The 20,093-nt window shown below is 38.3% G+C and overlaps 1 protein-coding gene and 1 long non-coding RNA gene across 7 annotated transcripts in view; one reads left to right on the forward strand and one right to left on the reverse strand.

Moving 5' to 3' along the window:
* Positions 1–20,093, reverse strand: part of CKAP5 (cytoskeleton associated protein 5) — a 95,477-nt gene that overhangs the window by 26,286 nt on the left and 49,098 nt on the right. For all 6 annotated transcript variants that reach the window (XM_008543127.2, XM_070564980.1, XM_070564984.1 and 3 more), the window contains exons 14-25: positions 14,906–15,019; positions 14,507–14,617; positions 13,446–13,538; positions 11,099–11,284; positions 10,557–10,651; positions 7,952–8,009; positions 7,737–7,862; positions 6,786–6,925; positions 6,469–6,643; positions 5,909–6,022; positions 4,245–4,373; positions 368–562 (exon numbers count right to left, since the gene is read on the reverse strand). In XM_008543127.2, the coding sequence (XP_008541349.1) occupies positions 368–562; positions 4,245–4,373; positions 5,909–6,022; positions 6,469–6,643; positions 6,786–6,925; positions 7,737–7,862; positions 7,952–8,009; positions 10,557–10,651; positions 11,099–11,284; positions 13,446–13,538; positions 14,507–14,617; positions 14,906–15,019 (1,536 nt within the window). The remainder of the gene's footprint in view (positions 1–367; positions 563–4,244; positions 4,374–5,908; positions 6,023–6,468; positions 6,644–6,785; positions 6,926–7,736; positions 7,863–7,951; positions 8,010–10,556; positions 10,652–11,098; positions 11,285–13,445; positions 13,539–14,506; positions 14,618–14,905; positions 15,020–20,093) is intronic.
* On the forward strand, positions 159–12,877 carry LOC139074465 (uncharacterized). Its single transcript, XR_011524099.1, has 3 exons — positions 159–275; positions 3,653–3,751; positions 12,599–12,877. It is a non-coding gene; the product is annotated as an uncharacterized lncRNA (long non-coding RNA).

Consider the following 20,093-nt stretch of genomic DNA (forward strand, 5'->3'; position numbering starts at 1 on the left):
GAGAGGCCACATAAATGATACACTCATACTGTGCTTACTCATAGATCTGCTGTCAAACAAACCACTGTGCTCCTAGTTTTGAAATACCAATGAAGTGTAAGGGAGGCAGCTCATAAGGCAAGAGAAGTAAAACATTATGATGTCACACTAAATTAGCTACCATTCTAGAAGGTCAGTTTTCACTTCTGCAGAATCAGCAGATTCTTTAGAAGTTCTACACTGCTAAATATCATATTTTTGCTCTCAATGGGATTTCAAGTTTAAAAGCCTAGGAGGTAATATGATCTTTTGCCTATATAAATTCACGTTCAATATTTTTCTAATGGCTTTTAACAACAGCAGCAGTAGCAACAACAAGAAGTAGCACCTTTAGTTTCCCAGTAGCCTTGGCCATTTTCTCATATCCTAAATGCATCATGAAGAACGGCAAGGCATCTTGGGCCTTCTTTCGCACATCTCCGTTGCGATCCTCTAGGCAGGAGTAGAGATGAGGAACACAAAGGATAAGGTCTGTGGGGGTGGAACGAAGAGTTGGTAGTTTCTCAGCCAGCCAGCCCAGAAGCTGCCAAAAGAAACAAAGACCAGTTATAACTTCAGGTGAAAATTATTATTTATGATCTCAAGCTTGGTGATTTTATCAGCACCAAACACTGAATTAGTTCTTACACTACAACTTTCCCATTTGAAATCAGTAATTTTCATTGTTCAAGAACTGTGCTATATTTAAATAACATATGCAGAGATGACAATCTTCTTGAAGATAAGGATACAGTTCTTTGGATCATATTTGGAGATTAAATTATAAAGTTTTAATAGCTCAAATCATTTTAAAGACGAGAAACTTTTCTTCTTTTTTGAAATTCTAGAGAAGATGCAAAACACTTATTTATTTGATCAGAAGATGACAAGTTCTAGCAGGACTTGTTTTCAGCCTTACAGCAAGTTTTTCTTCATACCTCTAAACAATTATGTTTCTTTTTTAACTGAAAATTTTACTGAGGCGACTAGATTCAAATGCAGTAATAAGAAATACTACAGAGGATCCTATGCACCCTTTACCCAGTTTCCTCTCATAGTAACACTTCCTGAAAATCACTGTAGGATCAGAACCAGGATACTCACATTGATACAATCCACAGATTTGTTCAGAATGCTCCAGTTTTACTTGTTCTCATTTGTGTGTGTGTATATTTAATTCCATACAATTTTATCACATGTATGTTAGTACATCCACCATCACAGTCAAGATTTTGGACAGTTCCATTGCAAGGATCCCATTGTGTTCTCCCTTTTATAATCATACCCATCTCCCTCCTCCTTCCTCTCCCTAATCCCTGTTAACCACTAATCTATTCTCTGTTTCTAAAATTTTGTCATTTCAAACATGGTTGTAGACATGGAATCATAGTGTGTGTTACTGTTTTGGATTGGTTTTGGTCACTCAGCATAATTCCTTGGAGATTTATCTAAATTGTTGCCATGTATCAGTGATTCATTTCTTTTATTGTTAAACAGTATTACACATATGAGCATACAACGGTTTGTTTAAACATTTAGCTGATAAAAGGCTATCTGGGCTGCTTCCAGTTGTTGGCTATTATGACTGAAGCTGCTATGAACATCCGTGTATGGAGTTTTGTGTAGACATAAATTTTCATTTTTCTGCAATAAATGCCCAAGATTGTAATTGCTGGGTCATACAGTAACTATAAGTTTAGTTTTATCAGAAACTGCCAAGCTATTTTCTGGAGTGACTATACCATTTTACATTTCCACCAGCAAAGTGTTCAAGTTTCTCCATATCCTCTCCAGCATTTGGTGTTATCACTATTTTTTATTTTAGTAATTCTGATAATTGTGTAGTGATATCTCATTGTAGTTTTAATTTATATTTCCCTCATGGCTAATGATGTTGAACATCTTTCATGGGCTTATTTGCCATCTGCATGCATAGCCTCTTCAGTGAAATGTCTGTTCATATCTTTTGCCCATTTTCTAATTGTTTTTTTTTTTTACTATTCAGTTTTGAGAGTTATTTATATATTCTAGATAACAGTCCTTTACCAGACACAGAGTTTGCAAACATTTTCTCCCACTGTCGCTTTTCATCTTCTTCAAATGGTCTTTTGCAGAATAAGTTTTTAATTTTGATGAGGTCCAATTTATCAATTTTCCCTTTGATGGACTGTGATCAAGTCTAAGAATTCTTTGCCTGAAGAACTTTTATACCCTGAAGGTTTTCTCCTATGTTATCTTTAAAAATTCTAGGTGCCGGCCCCGTGGCACACCCGTTAAGTGTGCACGTTCCGCTTCTCAGCGGCCTGGGGTTCGCCAGTTCGGATCCCAGGTACAGACATGGCACCACCTGGCACGCCATTCTGTGGTAGGCGTCCCACATATAAAGTAGAGGAAGATGGGCACAGATGTTAGCTCAGGGCCAGTCTTCCTCAGCAAAAAGAGGACTGGCAGCAGTTAGTTCAGGGCTGATCTTCCTCAAAAAAAAAAATTCTATAGTTTTATGTTCTATATTCAAGTTCACAATCCATTTTGAGCTAATTTTTGTATAAGATGTGAGGTGTAGGTTGAGATTGATTTTTTGTCTACGGATGACAGTTGTTCCAGTCATTTGTTGAAAAGGCTATCCTTCCTTTTTCCACTGAATTACTTTGATAACTTTGTCAAAAATTAGTTGATCATATTTGTGTGGATCTATTTCTGGGTTCCCTCTCAGTTCCACTGATCTGTGTCTATCCTCCCCTTCCCTTCCTCTACATCAGTGTCTTGATTATGTTAGCAATATAGTAACCCTCATATATGGTAGAGTGATTCTTTCCATTTTTTTCTTCTTTATCAAGATTGTTTTAGCCAGAATTTAAATTTTAAAATAAGCTTGTCTTTATCTATTAAAAAAACTTGCTGGGGCCGGCCAAGTGTCATAGCAGTTAAGTTCACATGCTCTGCTTTGGTGGCCTGGGGTTCGCAGGTTCAGATCCTGGGTTTGGACCTACATACTGCTCATCAAGTCAGGCTGTGGCAGCATTCCACATACAAAAAAAGAGGAGGACTGGCACAGATGTTAGCTGAGCAACAATCTTCCTCAAGCAAAAAGAGGAAGACTGGCAACAGATGTTACCTCAGGGCCACTCCTCCTCACCAAAAAACCCCCCCAAAAACCCAAAAAAACCAACTTGCTGGAATTTTGATAGGAATTACATTAAACCTATAGATCAATTCCGTGAGATGTGACATCTCTGCTACGTTGAGTCTTCCAAATCCATGAACACGGCACGTCTCTCCAATTGTCTGGGTCTTCTTTGAATTCTTTCATCAGTATTCTGTAATTTTCAGTATACATATTCTGTATTTGTTTTGTTATCTAAGGATTTCATTTACTTTTGAACAACTGGAAGTGGTATTGTTTTTAATTCCAGTTTCCACATGTTCACTGTATTATAAAGAAATGTGATGGATTTTTGGGTGTTGATTTTTTTATCCTGCAATCTTGCTGAACTCAATTCTGGATTCTAGAAGTTTACTTGTAGATTCCTTGGGATTTTCTACATAGACAGTCATGTTATCTGCAGTTGGGATAGTTTTATTCATTCTTTTCCTAACCTGTGTGCCCTCGTTTCTTTTTCTTGCCTTACTGCAGTGCTTAGAACTTGCAGTACTATGCTGAGAACAGCAGCGAAAGCGACATCCTCGGCGTGCTCCTCACCTGCGGGGGAAGCATCTCGTCTTTCACAACTAAGTATGATATTATCAGTAGAGGGTTTTTTGTAGATGCTCTTTAACAAGTTGAAGTCATTTTCTTCCATTACAAACTTGCTGAGTTTTTATCCTGAATAGGTGTTGGATTTACTCAAATCCCTTTTTTGTGTTAGCTGATAGGATCATGTAATTTTTCTTCTTTAGCCTGTTGGTATGATGGATTACATTGATGAATTTTTGAATACTGAACTCTACTTTTATGTTCTGATTAAAACCCCTTATTTTACCATTTAAAAGCTCAAGAAAGGAGAACATTTCACAAAAAGGCTAGTCCTTTAAAAAGTTTTATTGTTAAAAAAGCATATGAAAGGAAAAAAGAAGCACATGAATATGAAAGCCCCAGGAATTTGGTTTCACTTTGTCAACCATTTGATAATGAAGCTCATTCTATCCATACGTGAGTGTTTATTTGGTAGGTCCAGTCCTCTAAGAAGATCAGAGACACAAGTAAAGCACATATTTGCAGTACTAACCTCTTGCCTCAAGAAAGGGTTTTCCTTTTTGAGTTCTTCAGAAAGATCTTCTCCCTCCAGCCATTCCTTCATGCCAGTCTGTTCTGCCCAAGCATTCACAGTCGCTAGGGCAGCAGCTCGAACATTGTTCTGAAGGGAGGAGAGAATTAGCAAAGATACCATCAATTATGGTTTAGAGGTAAGGAGGGCAGAGCTTGTCACTTTGTGAAGATGAACAACGGGGGTTTCTCTAAGGTCTACATTAACACGCTTTGAACCATCTTCTGAAACAGAATCTAGTTCCACAGTTGTACTAAAACTTCAAAGTAAAGTAGAAACATAAAACTCCAAATTGTGAAGATCTTGTACTCAGTTAATTAGGCAACACAATGACCTGGGCATAAAATATCACGTAAGGTGAACGAACTCTTAGGTTCTGTTTCCTGAATCTCTGGGGGCTCTTATGTCCATGGTTATCTGCCAAAGAATGTAATTCTACACGTTAGTGGACTCATAATGGTTAGACTGAAATTACTAATAATTTAACTGAACATTTTTTTTTGTTTTGTTTTTTGAGGAAGATTAGCCCTGAGCTAACTAGTGCCAATCCTCCTATTTTTGCTGAGGAAGACTGGCCCTGAGCTCACATCCGTGTCCATCTTCCTCTACTTTATATGTGGGATGCCTACCACAGCATGGCTTGCCAAGCAGTGCCATGTCCGCACCCGGGATCCAAACCGGCAAACCCCAGGCTGCCAAGAAGCAGAACGTGCGAACTTAACTGCTGTGCCACCGGGCCGGCCCCTTAATTGAACTTTTTAAAAATTAATTTGCATTCATAGAATGAGAAGGATTTATTGACAGAAAAAATATTAAAAGAGCTCAATTCCTCACATTAAATAAATTACACAAACAATAAAGAGACATTCAAATATTCAGTCTAGGGCTAGATATTAGAGGCCTACAACTTTCAATGAGACTAATTCTAGGACTGTGAAACCACAAGTATCTTACTGAAGTGCTAGAAATCCTGCTCTAGTGGTTCAGGGAGAAAGATAGAAATAAATACATCCAAAAATCCATATATTTATTTACTCTTTATACCAATACTTTTTTCTCCCCTCTGAGGAAGATTAGCCCTAACCTAACATCTGTGCCAATCTTCCTCCACTTTATATGTGGGTCGCCTCCTCAGCATGGCTGATGAGTGGTGTAGGTCTGCAGCCAGGATCTGAATCCGTGAACTTGTGCCACTGTAACAGAGCACGCCAAACTTAACCACTATACCACGGGGCTGGCCCCCTACACCAACACTTCCAATAATGATGTCATAACAATAACAGCGACCATTTTTTGAGTGTGTGTGTGTATGTATATATACATATGGGTACCTTATGTACAGACTCCTATTTAATTCTGTAAGAATGAAATTTCACAGATAAAGAAACAATCTCAGAAGATAAATAATTTATCTAAAGGTCACAAAGCTACTAAGTGACATATCTGGTCACATTAATACTGCCTGGGAGGTAAACATGTTTACTATTTTCCTCCTAATATTCTGTTCTCCGCCAGGTTTATAAACTGCTTACATGTGTCTCAAACGTGAGAAAGAGAATTATTCTTAGCCCAGGAGTACGGCTGGCCTGTTCCAGAGCAGGGCTGTGGAGAAGAGTCAGGTTTACCTTGCTGTCTCCGAGGACTGTGATGATAGGGATGCCTAAGTTCTTGACATGTTGCTTGATGTTCGGGCCCATGGCCACTGCCAATTGCTGGAGGATGTTCAACGTCTGCTGCACCTGAGTGGAAAGAGCCAACACTCTATGTTCAAGTCAGGAGCGAACCGTGTTCACAGTTTTGCAAGTTTGCTGCTATACAGGCAACGCAGTTGCATGTTTCTGGCCTACTTAAGAGAAAGGGAAATGAGCTTGTTATGATGCTACTCTAATTAGCTTAAGAAAATCCTAACATAAAAAGCCAAATTTAAAACTTAGAAATTAAGCATGTTCAGGGTTTTACATAAAGATATTTCACATTAGAGTCCTGTAAAAAGCAATGTGATTAATAAACCAGCCATCTACCAACATATCTGGAGGCACACATCAGAAATTAAAGGAAGCTATTCCTAGTTCAAAGCAAATAAAGTGACCACTCATTTTCTTGCTGGTGAAGCTTACACTGAAAAGGAACCTCCTGCAGGAGAGAGGGGGGAGAGAAAAGAACAGGCATATGTTGTTCTACGTACCAAGATTTTATTTGAATCATTGAGACGACCCTTCAAGGCAGCTGGAAGTTCACCTATATTCGGTTGGATAAATTTTGCTTCATTGATAATAGCTGCTACTTCATCTAGGCCTTCTTTCCTGATCTTCCAATTTTTGTCACCAATCTTAGACACCAACTCTGAAGTGATTTTATCACTGAAAAAACAGAAGACAGAACCCTTAATTCCAGACTCCTAAAAGAACAATGATGTCAAAGAAGTACCCTTGACTGAGAAAGAGAAGGCACCATTAAGAATTCAGTATAATAGCTCAAATAAACCATTTGCAGCAAACCTACCTGATTTCTGTTCTTGGCAAAAGATCTACAACATCATTGCCCGCATCATCGGGTTCGTCTCCATCTTCTCCTTCATCTGTACCACTTGTGCTGTGTTTGGAAATCCCTCTGGTTGGAGCAGGTGGGCTCTGTCCCTGCATCTACACACACAAATAAATCAGTGAGGCTAATGAACCTGGTGAGGGATATGAGAACAAACAAGTTAGAGAGTGGTGCCTATGTCAAACTTTCATACTCCTTTACAATACACAGGACACATTTCAATTCCTATTTAGATTCCAATTTTGAGACTACAAAGCCAAAGGAATTTTTATACAAACCTATTTGAAATGACTTCTCAATCATGATCTTTTTTTTTTTTCCTGAGGAAGATTAGCCCCAAGCTAACATCTGTTGCCAGTCCTCCTCTTTTTTTTGCTTGAGGAAGATTAGCCTTGAGCTAACATCTGTGCCAATCTTCCTCCACTTTATATGTGAGTTGCTGCCACAGCATGGCTGACGAGTGGTGTAGGTCCAGGCCCAGGATTCAAACCCCCAAACCTGGCTGCTGAAGCAGAGTGCACTGAACTTAACCACTACATCACAGGGCTGGCCCCATGAAGCTGTCTTTTGGCTTGTATGCTCAAGACAAGCTAGAGCAAGTCTGCCAAAACTTAGCAATTTTGATTAGTCTATCTGAGGAGGGTCAAGTTTCTTTTATTTAAGAATTTTTTAAATGTTATATTCAATGTACTGTTTGAATAGGTAGTACCTTTAAAATTTTTGAAAAGAAGAAAATCTGCCAACCTATACCACATTCTCTTCCACATAGGCTTTTGCTCAATTTCTTATGAATTCTTCCCAAGGATACTTTATGCATATAAAAGCAAACACAAATATTCTTCATTCCAAAGGCTTAGTATGAACATTCTCAAGTCCACCAATAGACTGTATCATTTGTGGAACCTTTACCTTCTCAAATTCTGCATCTATCTGGGATAAGAGGGCAGGCTTCTCATCCTCAAAGAACATTCGCAAAGAGGGACCAACATACAGATACATCACGCCAAGTAGGGTGATGGCAGAAGTCCTCACAGCCTGGCAGACGGAACAAAAAGAACTTTACAAACCAGAGCAGAGCCACAAAGACGGCTGTTCTGTCCCTATATGTGCTGGTGTGGACTCACTGGGTTTGTTGCAGCAAGAGCTGTCTTCACATTGCTGATGAAAGCTTTCACATTCAACCTAGAAGAAATAACATTTAGAATTAAAAACAAATGAAACCCTCAAAATGCTCAAGAATTTCATGAAGCCAGATTCTAGAACTGGCTCACTTTGGCTGTGTCCCTGAGTCTCACCTATACTCTCTTTCCACAGTCATTTAAAGTGAGCTTTAAATACTATGTGCTAATTACTCCTAAATCCTGTGCTGACTTCTCTCCTGAAGTCCAGATTCTATATCCCACTGCCTTTCTGACACTTCCATTTCTATGCCTAGTAGATGTCCTGTATCTGTCAAAACCAAACTCCTCATTGTCCACACCCCAACCCCAAAACCTATTCCTCCCACAGCCTTCCCAACCTCAGTAAAGAGCAATATCACTCTTCTAGTTGCTGAGGCCACACTTAACTCCAGAGTCACCCTTGACACCTCTCTCTCTTATGCCCAATATCCTGTTCAGTTCTACTTTCAAAACACAGCCTGAGTCATAATACTTCCATCTCTATAAACTATGTCTAAGCCACTGTAATTTCTGACAGGATTATTCCAACAGCCTACTAATTAGTCTCCCTGCTTCTGCCCTTGATCCTCACTATCTGTTCTCTCTGACTGTAGTCACAATGATCCTGCTACTCTTCTGTTCAAAATCTTCCAACGGTTTCCCAACTTATTCAAAACTCTGGGGCCCTGCATGACCTGGCCCCTCACTCATCTCACTCCAGCTACGTTCCGAAGAATAATCATTCCTTGTTATTTTTAAATACATCACACGTGCTCCTACCACAGAACTTTTGCAATTGTTGTTCCCTTGGTCTAGAATGTTCTTCTCCCAGATTGTCACAGCTAGCTCCCTCATGTCTTTTTTTGTTTTTTTTTAAAAGATTTTATTTTTTTTCCTTTTTTCCCCAAAGCTCCCTGGTACACAATTGTATATTCTTAGTTGTGGGTCCTTCTAATTGTGGCATGTGGGACACTGCCTCAGCATGGCCTGATGAGCGGAGCTATGTCCGCGCCCATGATTCAAACTGGCAAAACCCTGGGCCGCCACAGTGGAGCGTGTGAACTTAACCACTCAGCCACGGGGCCGGTCCCCTCCCTCATGTCTTGAAGGTCTCTGCTCAAATTCCATAGGTTCAAGAAGGACTCTTGTTTCACCCTATAGAAAACAACACATCCCAACCACTCCAAGGTGATACCACCTAACCCTTTATCTTGCTTTATTTTTTATACCTCCTGATACATTTTTTTTTTTTTTTTTTTTTTTAAAGATTTTATTTTTTCCTTTTTCTCCCCAAAGCCCCCCGGTACATAGTTGTGTATTCTTCGTTGTGGGTTCTTCTAGTTGTGGCATGTGGGACGCTGCCTCAGCGTGGTCTGATGAGCAGTGCCATGTCCGCACCCAGGATTCGAACCAACGAAACACTGGGCCGCCTGCAGCGGAGCGCACGAACTTAACCACTCGGCCACGGGGCCAGCCCCTCCTGATACATTTTTTACTGCTTACTGTCAGTTCCCCTTACTCAAATAAAAGTCCAGTGAAAGCAGGAATTTAATCTTATCCATAATGTATTCCCAGGGCCTGGAACAAATGACTGGAATATCACAGGGGCTCAAGATGTAGTTATTGAATAAATGAAAGATCACAGATGAATAAAAAAGAGGAGAATATTCACCTGGCTTTTATGTCACGCCAAGAGATAAATTTTACATCAAAGACTACACATTAAGAAGGAATTATAACAACACCCTCAACTATGAGAGGACAGCACCACAGATACTGACCTAACAAACAATTCTTTGCTTGAATGACAACTTCTAGAGTTGTAGTTCTTCACTTGGTAGAACTCAAAATACTGGTTTGCAAGCTATTAAGAGGCACGTTGTGATAAACAGCAAGGCACAGCGAAAGGCAACACAGCACAGCAGTCACAGAATGCTTAGATTCAAATCTTTGGCTTTGCCACTTCCTAGCTGTGACTTGGGGAGATTATTTAAGCTTTCTGTGCCCTAGTTTCTTCATCTATAAAACAGGGATAATAATACCTCACGTGGTTTTTATGAGGATTAAATCGAACGAATTATTACTTAGCAAGTACCTGGCAGAAAGTAAGCTCCATAAAATTTCATTAGATAAAATAAACAAATGTGTTCAATATGCAAATAAATTTGGGAAACAGTGGGGTGAACAAGTTAAGCAAGCTTCTCTACTGCATGACCTTGAGAGCGTTTAATTCACCAATGTGCACTATGGATCCTTAAACAAATACGATCATATGTAGTAATTTCCAAATATATTTCACTAGAAATCCTTGGAACTGGCTTTTCTGTGGGACAGTTATTAACACTTGAGGAAAAATAACTTAGGGACCTCTAATGTTAGTGGATATCAAAATGCAGGAGCACAAGCCAACACTGACTTTTGAGGAGCAGAGGTAGTTTTGTTTTATATAAACTGGACAACCCAGTTCTAGCTTCTCAGAAATAAGCAGAAACAGCTACAACAAATATAATCACCAGTTAGAGATTGCAAAGCATTTCATTATTTTGTACTCAATTTCTTTCTGACTTACCCAGAAAAACCAAATTCTTTTATTGCATTTGACAGCCAATTCAGGGTTTCTGATTGATTCTTGGGATTCTTCTGTGAGAAAGCCATTGACATAACCTGGAGCAAGAGAAAACAAAAAACAACAGATCTGTGTTTTCATTCATATTTCCTCACAGAATTATGGCATGACATTAAGGTAGGAATAAATGAAACAGGCTTTGTCTGATGCTAATACAACTGCAAGAATGCCTTAGGAATGAAATATTTAACTTCCACAAGAAAATGAGGTAAGTGACAGCAGTATTAAAAGCATTCTGGACTGTTTACAACTTTTCATTAATGATCACTCTGGATTATAATGTCTTAAGAGAAAATTACTCTTTAAGAGAATATTCTTGACTAAAGTAAATTTTAATTATCAGGCAACAGTATATTATTAAAGGTAAAAATTAAAATGCAGTATCAAAAACAGTTTTACTTGAGAAGAGAAGAACTAAAGTTTAATTAGTAATCTTAAATTAAGATTTGGGAAAACTTAGGGAAACAGAGCTCCATGTCACGAACCTGTTCAGCCGTCCACGGTAACATACAAGCTTCGGCTATTGCTGTCATAGCTTCTTTTGCATTGTTCCCGCATTTCACATCTCCAATCTTGTCTACAAGGCCATCTAAGACAATCTGAGCTGAAGTTTTGGAAAAATTTCCCTTCTGGGCAATCAAAGCAACTATGTGAAGCTTCATCTGCATCACCTGAACACGGATAAATGTGATAAAGTTATGAAAGCCAAAGACATTTATTTATTTACCTATTTTTATAGCAGCCTGAAGATGTCCCACAGTTAGGGATGGCTGAGAACATGACCAAACTAAAATCAGAATTTTAAACAAAGAACTAAAATAATTTTCATCCTTTAATTGTTATCAATTACATAGCTAACTGACAGCTAAGAGGAAAAAAGTCAAACCACTCAATGTTTTAAAATATTAATAAGCAATGTTACCTACATGGAAAGTTTATGAATTGAAAAATTACTTTCTATATTCTCCCTCTCTTATGATTATTTGCATATAGTACTAAACACATCCTGAAATATATAGTAAATGACCATACCAACGGCACAACTCAGAATTCCTACTAGAGTCGCCCACAGAAAAACTACAACCCTCATGCACATACACACAACAGAACTGGAGAGATTTAAAGAACCTGCAGATTTTTAAGTGGAAGAATGGAAGAAGCTGTGGAAAACAATTTAAAGATGTCAATGCGATAATGGCAGATGTATGGGACTTGGGATCCTTTTGCCCACAAATATTTCTCTTTGTCTTGTTTGAATATTTAAATAACAAGTGTGAGAGAGGGTGTAGAGGAATTGGAACCCTCTTGCACTGCTGCTGTGAATATAAAAGGTGCAGCCACTCTGCAAAATAGTTTGGCAGTTCCTCCAGAAGTTAAAGTTACCACATGACCCAGCAATCCCAATTCTGGGTATATGCCCAAAAGAATTAAAAACGTGTTCACACAAAAACCTGTACGTGAATGTTCACAGTAGCATTATTTGCAATAGCCAAAAAGTAGAAACAAGGCAAATGCCCATCAACTTATGAATGGGTAAACAGTGTTGTATATCCATACAATGGGATACTGTTCAGGAATAAAAAAGAATGTAGAGTTGATACATGCTACAATGTGGATGAACCTTGAAAACACTATGCTAAGTAAAAGCCAGACACAAAAGGCCACATACTGTATGGCCCATTTATATAAGACGTCCAGGAGAAGAAGCCATAGAGACAGAAAATAGATTAATAGCTGTCAGGGACTGGGGATTTGAGGAAGAATAGAGAGCAAGTGCTAATGGGTATGCGGTTTCTTTTTGGGGTGATGAAAATATTGTAAAATTATATAGTGGTAGAAGTTGCAGAGCTATGTGAATGTACTAAAAACTGCTGCATTGTACACTCTAAAATGGAAGGTTTTATAGTCTCAATAAAGTTGTTACAAAGAAAAAAAGAAATACATATATATATAAAATTATCTCTTGTTATTGATCTAACACACAGGAGGGAACCAGCTCAGATCAAGTGTGCTGCTTTCACCTATCTGAGAAGCTGCATAAAGAGGAGCTTCAGAAGTGGTGTGACGGGGATGAGAGAACATTCTGGCGTAGGAAGGCTCTGTGGAGTTGGAAGGTATGGATGAGGTGCTGGAACACCATGCTAAGGGAACACAGTGTGCGAGGGAGCTAAGGGATCCTAAAGACAGAACAAGAGGTTGCAGAAGAGAAGCAAAAAAAGAGACTAGCAGGATGCCAAAAATAAACCTGACACATTTTAAACTTTTGTTTTGCATGAGGTCTATGTTTATCTAGAAGGGGAAAAGGAAACTCTTCTCCTTTTCCTTCCTCTATCACTTTCCCATACTTCCTTTTACACCTACTTTTTAGACTAAATAACAGTACTGCTAAATTTGATCTCTATCATCTCTATTAATGAGTTGAACTGACAGTGTGGTAATTTTTCATTGGCAATTTAAAGACTGCATTTATCATTTGTCCAAATAAATAAGAAAGCTATCTCATTGTTTATCCTTCCCTTGAATATGTAAAGATTACAGTACAGGACTTCTAGGCCTAAACAATGAGAAGAAAAATGCATACATACAAATTACACAAACAATATATATAACATTTATATATAGAAATTCCTAATTGCACAAAGTTATAGTTATGTGTTTAATCAAAATGCACACATTCCACTGTTCATTTAAAATTAGATGACACATTGGTTGATGGAAAAAAAAAAAGACTAGCTAAAAATCATTACCAAAACTATACCTCTATATTACTCCATTGGATGATATAATGAAGTGACTTCAACAAAAGATATTAAATCTCCAATTAAAAAATACCTGAAAATTAGTTTCTTTCCATCCGGGTTTCTTGGCCAGCATCCTCACTAATGCCTGGCATGGCATTTCAGTTCTGTCCATGAGTTCAACAGCCTTGAAGTAGAAGAGAGTAGGAGAGTTATGCATTAACAATGAGTTCCAAGGAAAGAGCACATCCCCAAATGAAGGAAGTGGCTCCCTCTGAAGGAGGGAGGAGAACGGAAATGAGGGTTGTGGACCGAGCTTATACAGTTTCTGTTACAATGTTTCTTAAGTTGGCTCTTTGAAATATGGTTGTTCCATTAACATCATTTAAACTTTTCTTTTTCACATTTCAAGAATTCACAATAAACTGCTCCAAGGAAAGTAACAGAAACAGTTTTTGTTTGCCTAATGTGTGGCAGAAACTGCTTACACATATTTTGACTTATTTGATTTTCCTAAAAACATAGCAAAGTAGGGTAGGTTAGAAGTGGTTAAATATGAAATTTCAAAGATCCACAACTCAGGTCTAAACCTGATGCGTGGCAGACGTGGGACTGGAAGCCACGTCTCCTGCCTCAAATCCCAGCGCTCTTTCAGTTTCTCCACACCCTTCCTCGTTAGAATCACAGGATATACATCAAAATGAACTATTGTGCTCCTTTCCAACACAGAGTTTTGAAAGGAGCTTCTCATATCAAGTGATAATGTCTGTTGTTCCAATAATCATGACAACAAAGAGGGAAATACAGAAAAGGATGAGGGGTGGTTTAATTGGAGAGATGTCTTTGCCTAGTAAGTCTAATGAACAAACACTGTAATAGTAAAATTCATCTAAACCTTATAACTCAGAATAAACACTTCTCTGGAGTAAGTACTACGTTATGAGCTTAGAGAAGCCACAGAAAGCAGACGTTGAAAGATAAACATCACACAGCTAAACAAACCAATAAAAAACTCCACCTCCTCCTTAGTTAATATCCTGGAACATGTTCACTGGTTATAAAACACAGCAATTAGGACAGTCCTTCATTTGTCAATTTCCTCACTTCTATGGAATGTAGTTTTCTTTCACGCTCAACTCATCCCTAAGCACCTACCTTCTGGAACTCTTCCATACAGGCCAGCCTTTCCTTCCAGTTACTGCTATCCAGAAGCTGTATACACGTAGCAGGAAGGACAGCTGAAGCTTTTTCTTCACATACTTCTATCTGCAACACACAAAAACGTTTACATTAACAATTGTTTAAGGAAACAGATGGTGAGAACATAAAAATACCCCAGCCAAAACTACAAGAACACTCCGCTAGGGATACTATGGTATCTGAGGCTGCTATTATACTACCATAAAGGGGAAGTTTGTTCAAGGCAGTTTCAAGAAGCAAAAGATATCAATTAACTATATTTTGTAGAACTCAGGCAAGAAAGAACTCAAGCCTTCTCATAGGTATTGACTTTCCATGGTTTTATGAGCTTGAGGCAAACTGTGTCATACTGACCGAGAGCTCAGGCTCCACTATTTCTTTGGTCTCCACTCCTTTCTTGTTCTTGGTTCCAATGCTCCCTGTGCCTCCTGGTGCAGCTGGTTTCCCCTTCTTAGGTGGCCCACCAGCCTGAAAGCAAATTAAAAAAAATTAAACCATTTAAGGATTTAGAACAGTGGTTCTTAAACTCTTTTGGGGCCAGAGACTCCTTGAAAATTTGACTAAAATGAGGGATCACCCAAACAACAAAAAACATATTTAGCAGTTTCAAGGACAGACAGACTTCCTGAAGATCACTGACGGAGGAATCTGCAGACCCCACATTAAGAACTTCTAAATCAGACTGAACCAATGAGATAAATGAAGTCAGAATGATGGCCTGGAATTATATTTACAGATTAATTTGAGAATTAATGTTTGATGCCTTTAAACATCTCTAAATCTTTCCTACACTAGTAAAAGACAGTTTCTAAGTTATAACATTTACTCAATACTTAACCACAAGGTGCTCCAGTAACAGGAGAACGTATCACTCATTGTAGAAGTATCTAATTAGTGAAGGAAAAGAGGGCTTGTTATGGCAATCTTGGTGAGGGTTCTGATTACACTGAAGATGGCCATCTCACTGAATCTTTTATTGTTTTAGTAATTTTTCAGTGACCTGCTTGGGTTTTCCAAGTATATGATCATATAATCTAAAAAAATGATGATTTCGCTTTTTTCTTCTTAACACCTTATTCTTTTGTCTAATTATAGAACCTTATTAACAATAATGGTACCAGCACGCATTTTGTTTTACTTCTCACATTTTACTAGGAATACTCCTAGCACGTCATCATTATTATGCATAATGCTGACTTTTGGTTTGCTATGTCTACTGTACTCTGTAGATCTATTACTATATATTTAATCATGTGAACATAACCATCTATTTCTATGTGCTTAAGAATTTTCAGCAAGAAGATATGCTGAAATTTACTATATTCCTTTTCAATGTGTGAAATTAGATTTCTTTTGATCTATAAATTTAGTAAATATTCTAATATTTATATCTAAACATCCTTGCAATGCTGGAATAAACTTCAGTTGGTCATACTTTTTATTGTGCCCACTGGATTCTATCTGCTATTTAAATATCTTGATTTAAATGTATTTCACCCCAGCTTTGAAAGGTCATAAGAAGACAGCAGTTTATCACAAGGTACACAGCCAACAGCAGTAACATTATTAACATGGCAACACATGTCGTTGTTTACATTGTTCCCTCTATTTATTTTGGGTATTTATCAAGCAATGCCCAAATCTATAGGAAGAGATAAAATGACAGAGGACCAAATTAGTCTTCAACACCCCGACTTAATCCAAAACTAATGTTACCTTGAACCTATTTTGAGCTTTCAAGGTGCAATTAGCAAAACAAAGATGCTGGTTTTAAATCATATGGAAACCTCTAATACTTGCCAGCTCATTTTAGCAGTATGATTTTGTTGGTTCCTAATAACAATCCCATAGACATTTAATTGTTTTCTAACTCTAAAAACAGAAAATTCTCTACTCTTTGATTAACTAGAACACCTCTTCTGGATCCTTTACTGTAATAGCACTCTCTAGAGGGGTACCTCAATTAATAAATCTGCTTATCTTCTTTTTTTTAATACATTATTATTTACTTATTCCCAAAAATCAAGCAGCAGAGTTCTACACACGAGAACATACATAACTAAGGAATATGGTCTTTTTTCTTTTACTATGTTAACCAATTTTTTTAGTTTATGCATTTCATAACCTATTTTTATTTTTTTAGTTGAGGTTGATAGTTTACAACATTGTGAAATTTCAGTTGTACAATATTATTTGTCAGTCATCATATAAATGCACCCCTGCGCTCCTTGTGCCCACCTCCAAACCCCCTCCCCCTGGTAACCATAAACAGTTCTCTTTGTCCGTGTGTTTGTTTATCTTCTGCACATGACTGAAATCATACAATGTTTGTCTTTCTCTGTCTGGCTTATTTTGCTTAATGTAACATCCTTGAGGTCCATCCATTTTGTTGCAAATGTGGCAACTTTGTCCTTTTTTTTTTTTTTAACTTCTAATTAAGATTATGATAGTTTACAGCCTTGTGAAATTTCAGTTGTACATTATCATTAGTCACATTGTAGGTGCACTACTTCATCCTTTGTGCCCTGCCCCCCCCCCCCAACCGCTTTCCCCTGGTAACCACCAATCAGTTCTCTTTGTCTCTCTGTTTAACTTCCACCTATGAGTGGAGTCATACAGAGTTCATCTTTCTCTATCTGGCTTATTTCACTTAACATAATACCCTCAAGGGCCATCGATGATGTTGTGAATGGGACGATTTTATCCTTTTTTATGGCTGAGTAGTATTCCATTGTGTATATATATACCATATCTTCTTTATCCAATCATCAGTTGATGGGCACTTAGGTTGCTTCCATATCTTAGCTATTATAAATAATGCCACGACGAACATAGGGGTGCATGGGACTTTTGGAATTGCTGATTTCAAGTTCTTTGGATAGATACTCAGTAGTGGGATGGCTGGGTCATAAGGTATTTCTATTTTTAACTTTTTGAGAAATCTCCATACTGTTTTCCATAGTGGCTGCAACAGTCTGCATTCCCACCACCAGTGTGTGAGGGCTCCCTTTTCTCCACCACCTCTCCAACGTTTGCTATTTTTTGTCTTGGTGATTATAGCCATTCTAACAGCTGTAAGGCAGTATCTCAGTGTAGTTTTGACTTTCATTTCCCTGATGATAGCAATGTTGAACATCTTTTCATGTGCCTATTGGCCATCTGTATATCCTCTTTGGAAAAATGTCTGTTTATATTCTCTGCCCATATTTTGACTGGGTTGATTTTTGTTGCTCAGTTGTGTGAGTTCTTTATATATTAGAGATTAACCCCTTGTTAGATATATAATTTGCAAATATTTTCTCCCAGTTGGTGGCTTGTCTTTTCCTTTTGTTCATGGTTTCCTATGCCTTGCAGAAGCTCTTTAGTCTGATGGAGTCCCACTTTTTCTTTTGCTTCCCTTGTCCGAATAGACATGGTATTCAAACAGATCCTTTAAAGATTGATGTCAAAGAATGTACTGCCTATATTTTCTTCTGGGAGTTCTATGATTTCAGGCCTTATTTCAAGTCTTTGATCCATTTTGTTTATTTTGGCATAAGATAATGGTCTACTTTCATTCTTTTGTATGTGGCTGTCCAGTTTTCCCAACAGCATTTATTGAAGAGACTTTCCTTTCTCCATTGTATGTTCTTAGCTTCTCTGTCGAGGGTTAGCTGTCCATAGATGTGTGGCTTTATTTCTGGGCTTTCAATTCTGTTCCATTGATCCGTGTGTCTTGTTTTTGTACCAGTACCACGCTGTTTTGATTACTATAGTTTTGTAGCATACTTTGAAGTCAGGGATTGTGATATCTCCAGCTTTGTTCTTTTTCCTCAGGATTGCTTTAGCTATTTGGGGTCTTTTGTTGCCCTGTAGAAATTTTAGGATTCTTTGCTCTACTTCTGTGAAGAATGTGATTGGGATTCTGATTGGGCTTGCACTGAATCTATAGATTGCTTTAGGTGGTATGGATATTTTTTTTTTTTTTTTGAGGAAGATTAGCCTTGAGCTAACATCTGTGGCAATCTTCCTCTATTTCATATGTGGGACACCTGCCACAGCATGGCTTGACAGGTGGTGTGTAGGTCTGTGCCCAGGATCTGAACCGGTGAACCCTGGGCCACCGAAGCAGAACATGTGAACTTAAACACTACACCACTAGGCTAGCTCCAGTATGGACATTTTAACTATGTTTATCCTTCCAATCCATGTGCATGGAATATCTTTCCATTTCTTTATGTCGTCATCCATTTCTTTCAGTAATTTTTTTTTCCCCCAAGGAAGATTGGCCCTGAGCTAACATCTGCACCCATCTTCCTCTATTTTATATGTGGGGCATCTGCCATAGCACGGCTTAATAGGAGTGCGCGAAATTTTTTTTTTTTAAGGAAGATTATCCCTGAGCTAACTACTGCCAATCCTCCTCTTTTTGCTGAGGAAGACTGGCCCTGAGCGAACATCCATGCCCATCTTCCTCTACTTTATACGTGGGACACCTTTTGTCAAGTGGTACCACGTCCGCACTTGGGATCGAACTGGCAAACCCCAGGCCGCCAAGAAGTAGAACGTGTGAATTTAACTGCTGTGCCATCGGTCTGGCCCATGCAACTGATTTTTTTGTAAGTTAATTTTGTACCCTGGTGAGAGTGGGCACCCTTGTCTTGTTCCTGTTCTCAGAAGAATGGCTTTCAGTTTTTTCCCATTGAGTATGTTGGCTGTGGGTTTGTCATATGTGGCTTTTATTATGTTGAGGTACTTTCCTTCTATAGCCATTTTATTCAAAGTTTTTATCATAAATGGATGTTGGATCTTGTCAAATGCTTTCTCTGTGTTTATTGAGATGATCATGTGGTTTCTGTTCCTCATTTTGTTAATGTGGTGTATCACACTGACTGATTTGCAGATGTTGAACCATCCCTGCATCCCTAGTATAAATCCCACTTGATCATAGTGTATGATCTTTTTAATGTATTGCTGTATCCAGTTTGCCAATATTTTGTTGAGGATTTTTGCATCTATGTTCATCAACAATACTGGCCTATAATTTTCCTTCTTTGTGTTATTCTTGTCTGGCTTTGTGATTAGGGTGACGTCGGCTTCACAAAATGTGTTAGGAAGTTATTTATTTATTTTTTTTTACAGATGTTTGTTTATTGGCATAGGTTTATTGGCTGATAATGTCCTACTGATCTTTTCAAAAGAGGAATTGAAGGGGCTGGCCCCGTGGCTGAGTGGTTAAGTTCACGCACTCTGCTGCAGGTGGCCCAGTGTTTCGTTGGTTCAAATCCTGGGCGCCGACATGGCACTGCTCATCAGACCACGCTGAGGCAGTGTCCCGCATGCCACAACTAGAAGGCTCCACAACGAAGAATATACAACTATGTACGGGGGGCTTTGGGGAGAAAAAGGAAAAAATAAAATCTTTAAAAAAAAAATTTAAAAAAAAGAGGAATTGAAGCAGGTTGTCCCCGAGCCCCTCACCTTTTTTATTTTTAAAGATTGGCACCTGAACTAACATTTGTTGCCAATCTTTTTTTCCCCCCTTTCCTTCTTTTTCTCCTCC

Source organism: Equus przewalskii, chromosome 11 (assembly GCF_037783145.1).
Source record: "Equus przewalskii isolate Varuska chromosome 11, EquPr2, whole genome shotgun sequence".
Taxonomy (NCBI): Eukaryota; Metazoa; Chordata; class Mammalia; order Perissodactyla; family Equidae; genus Equus; species Equus przewalskii.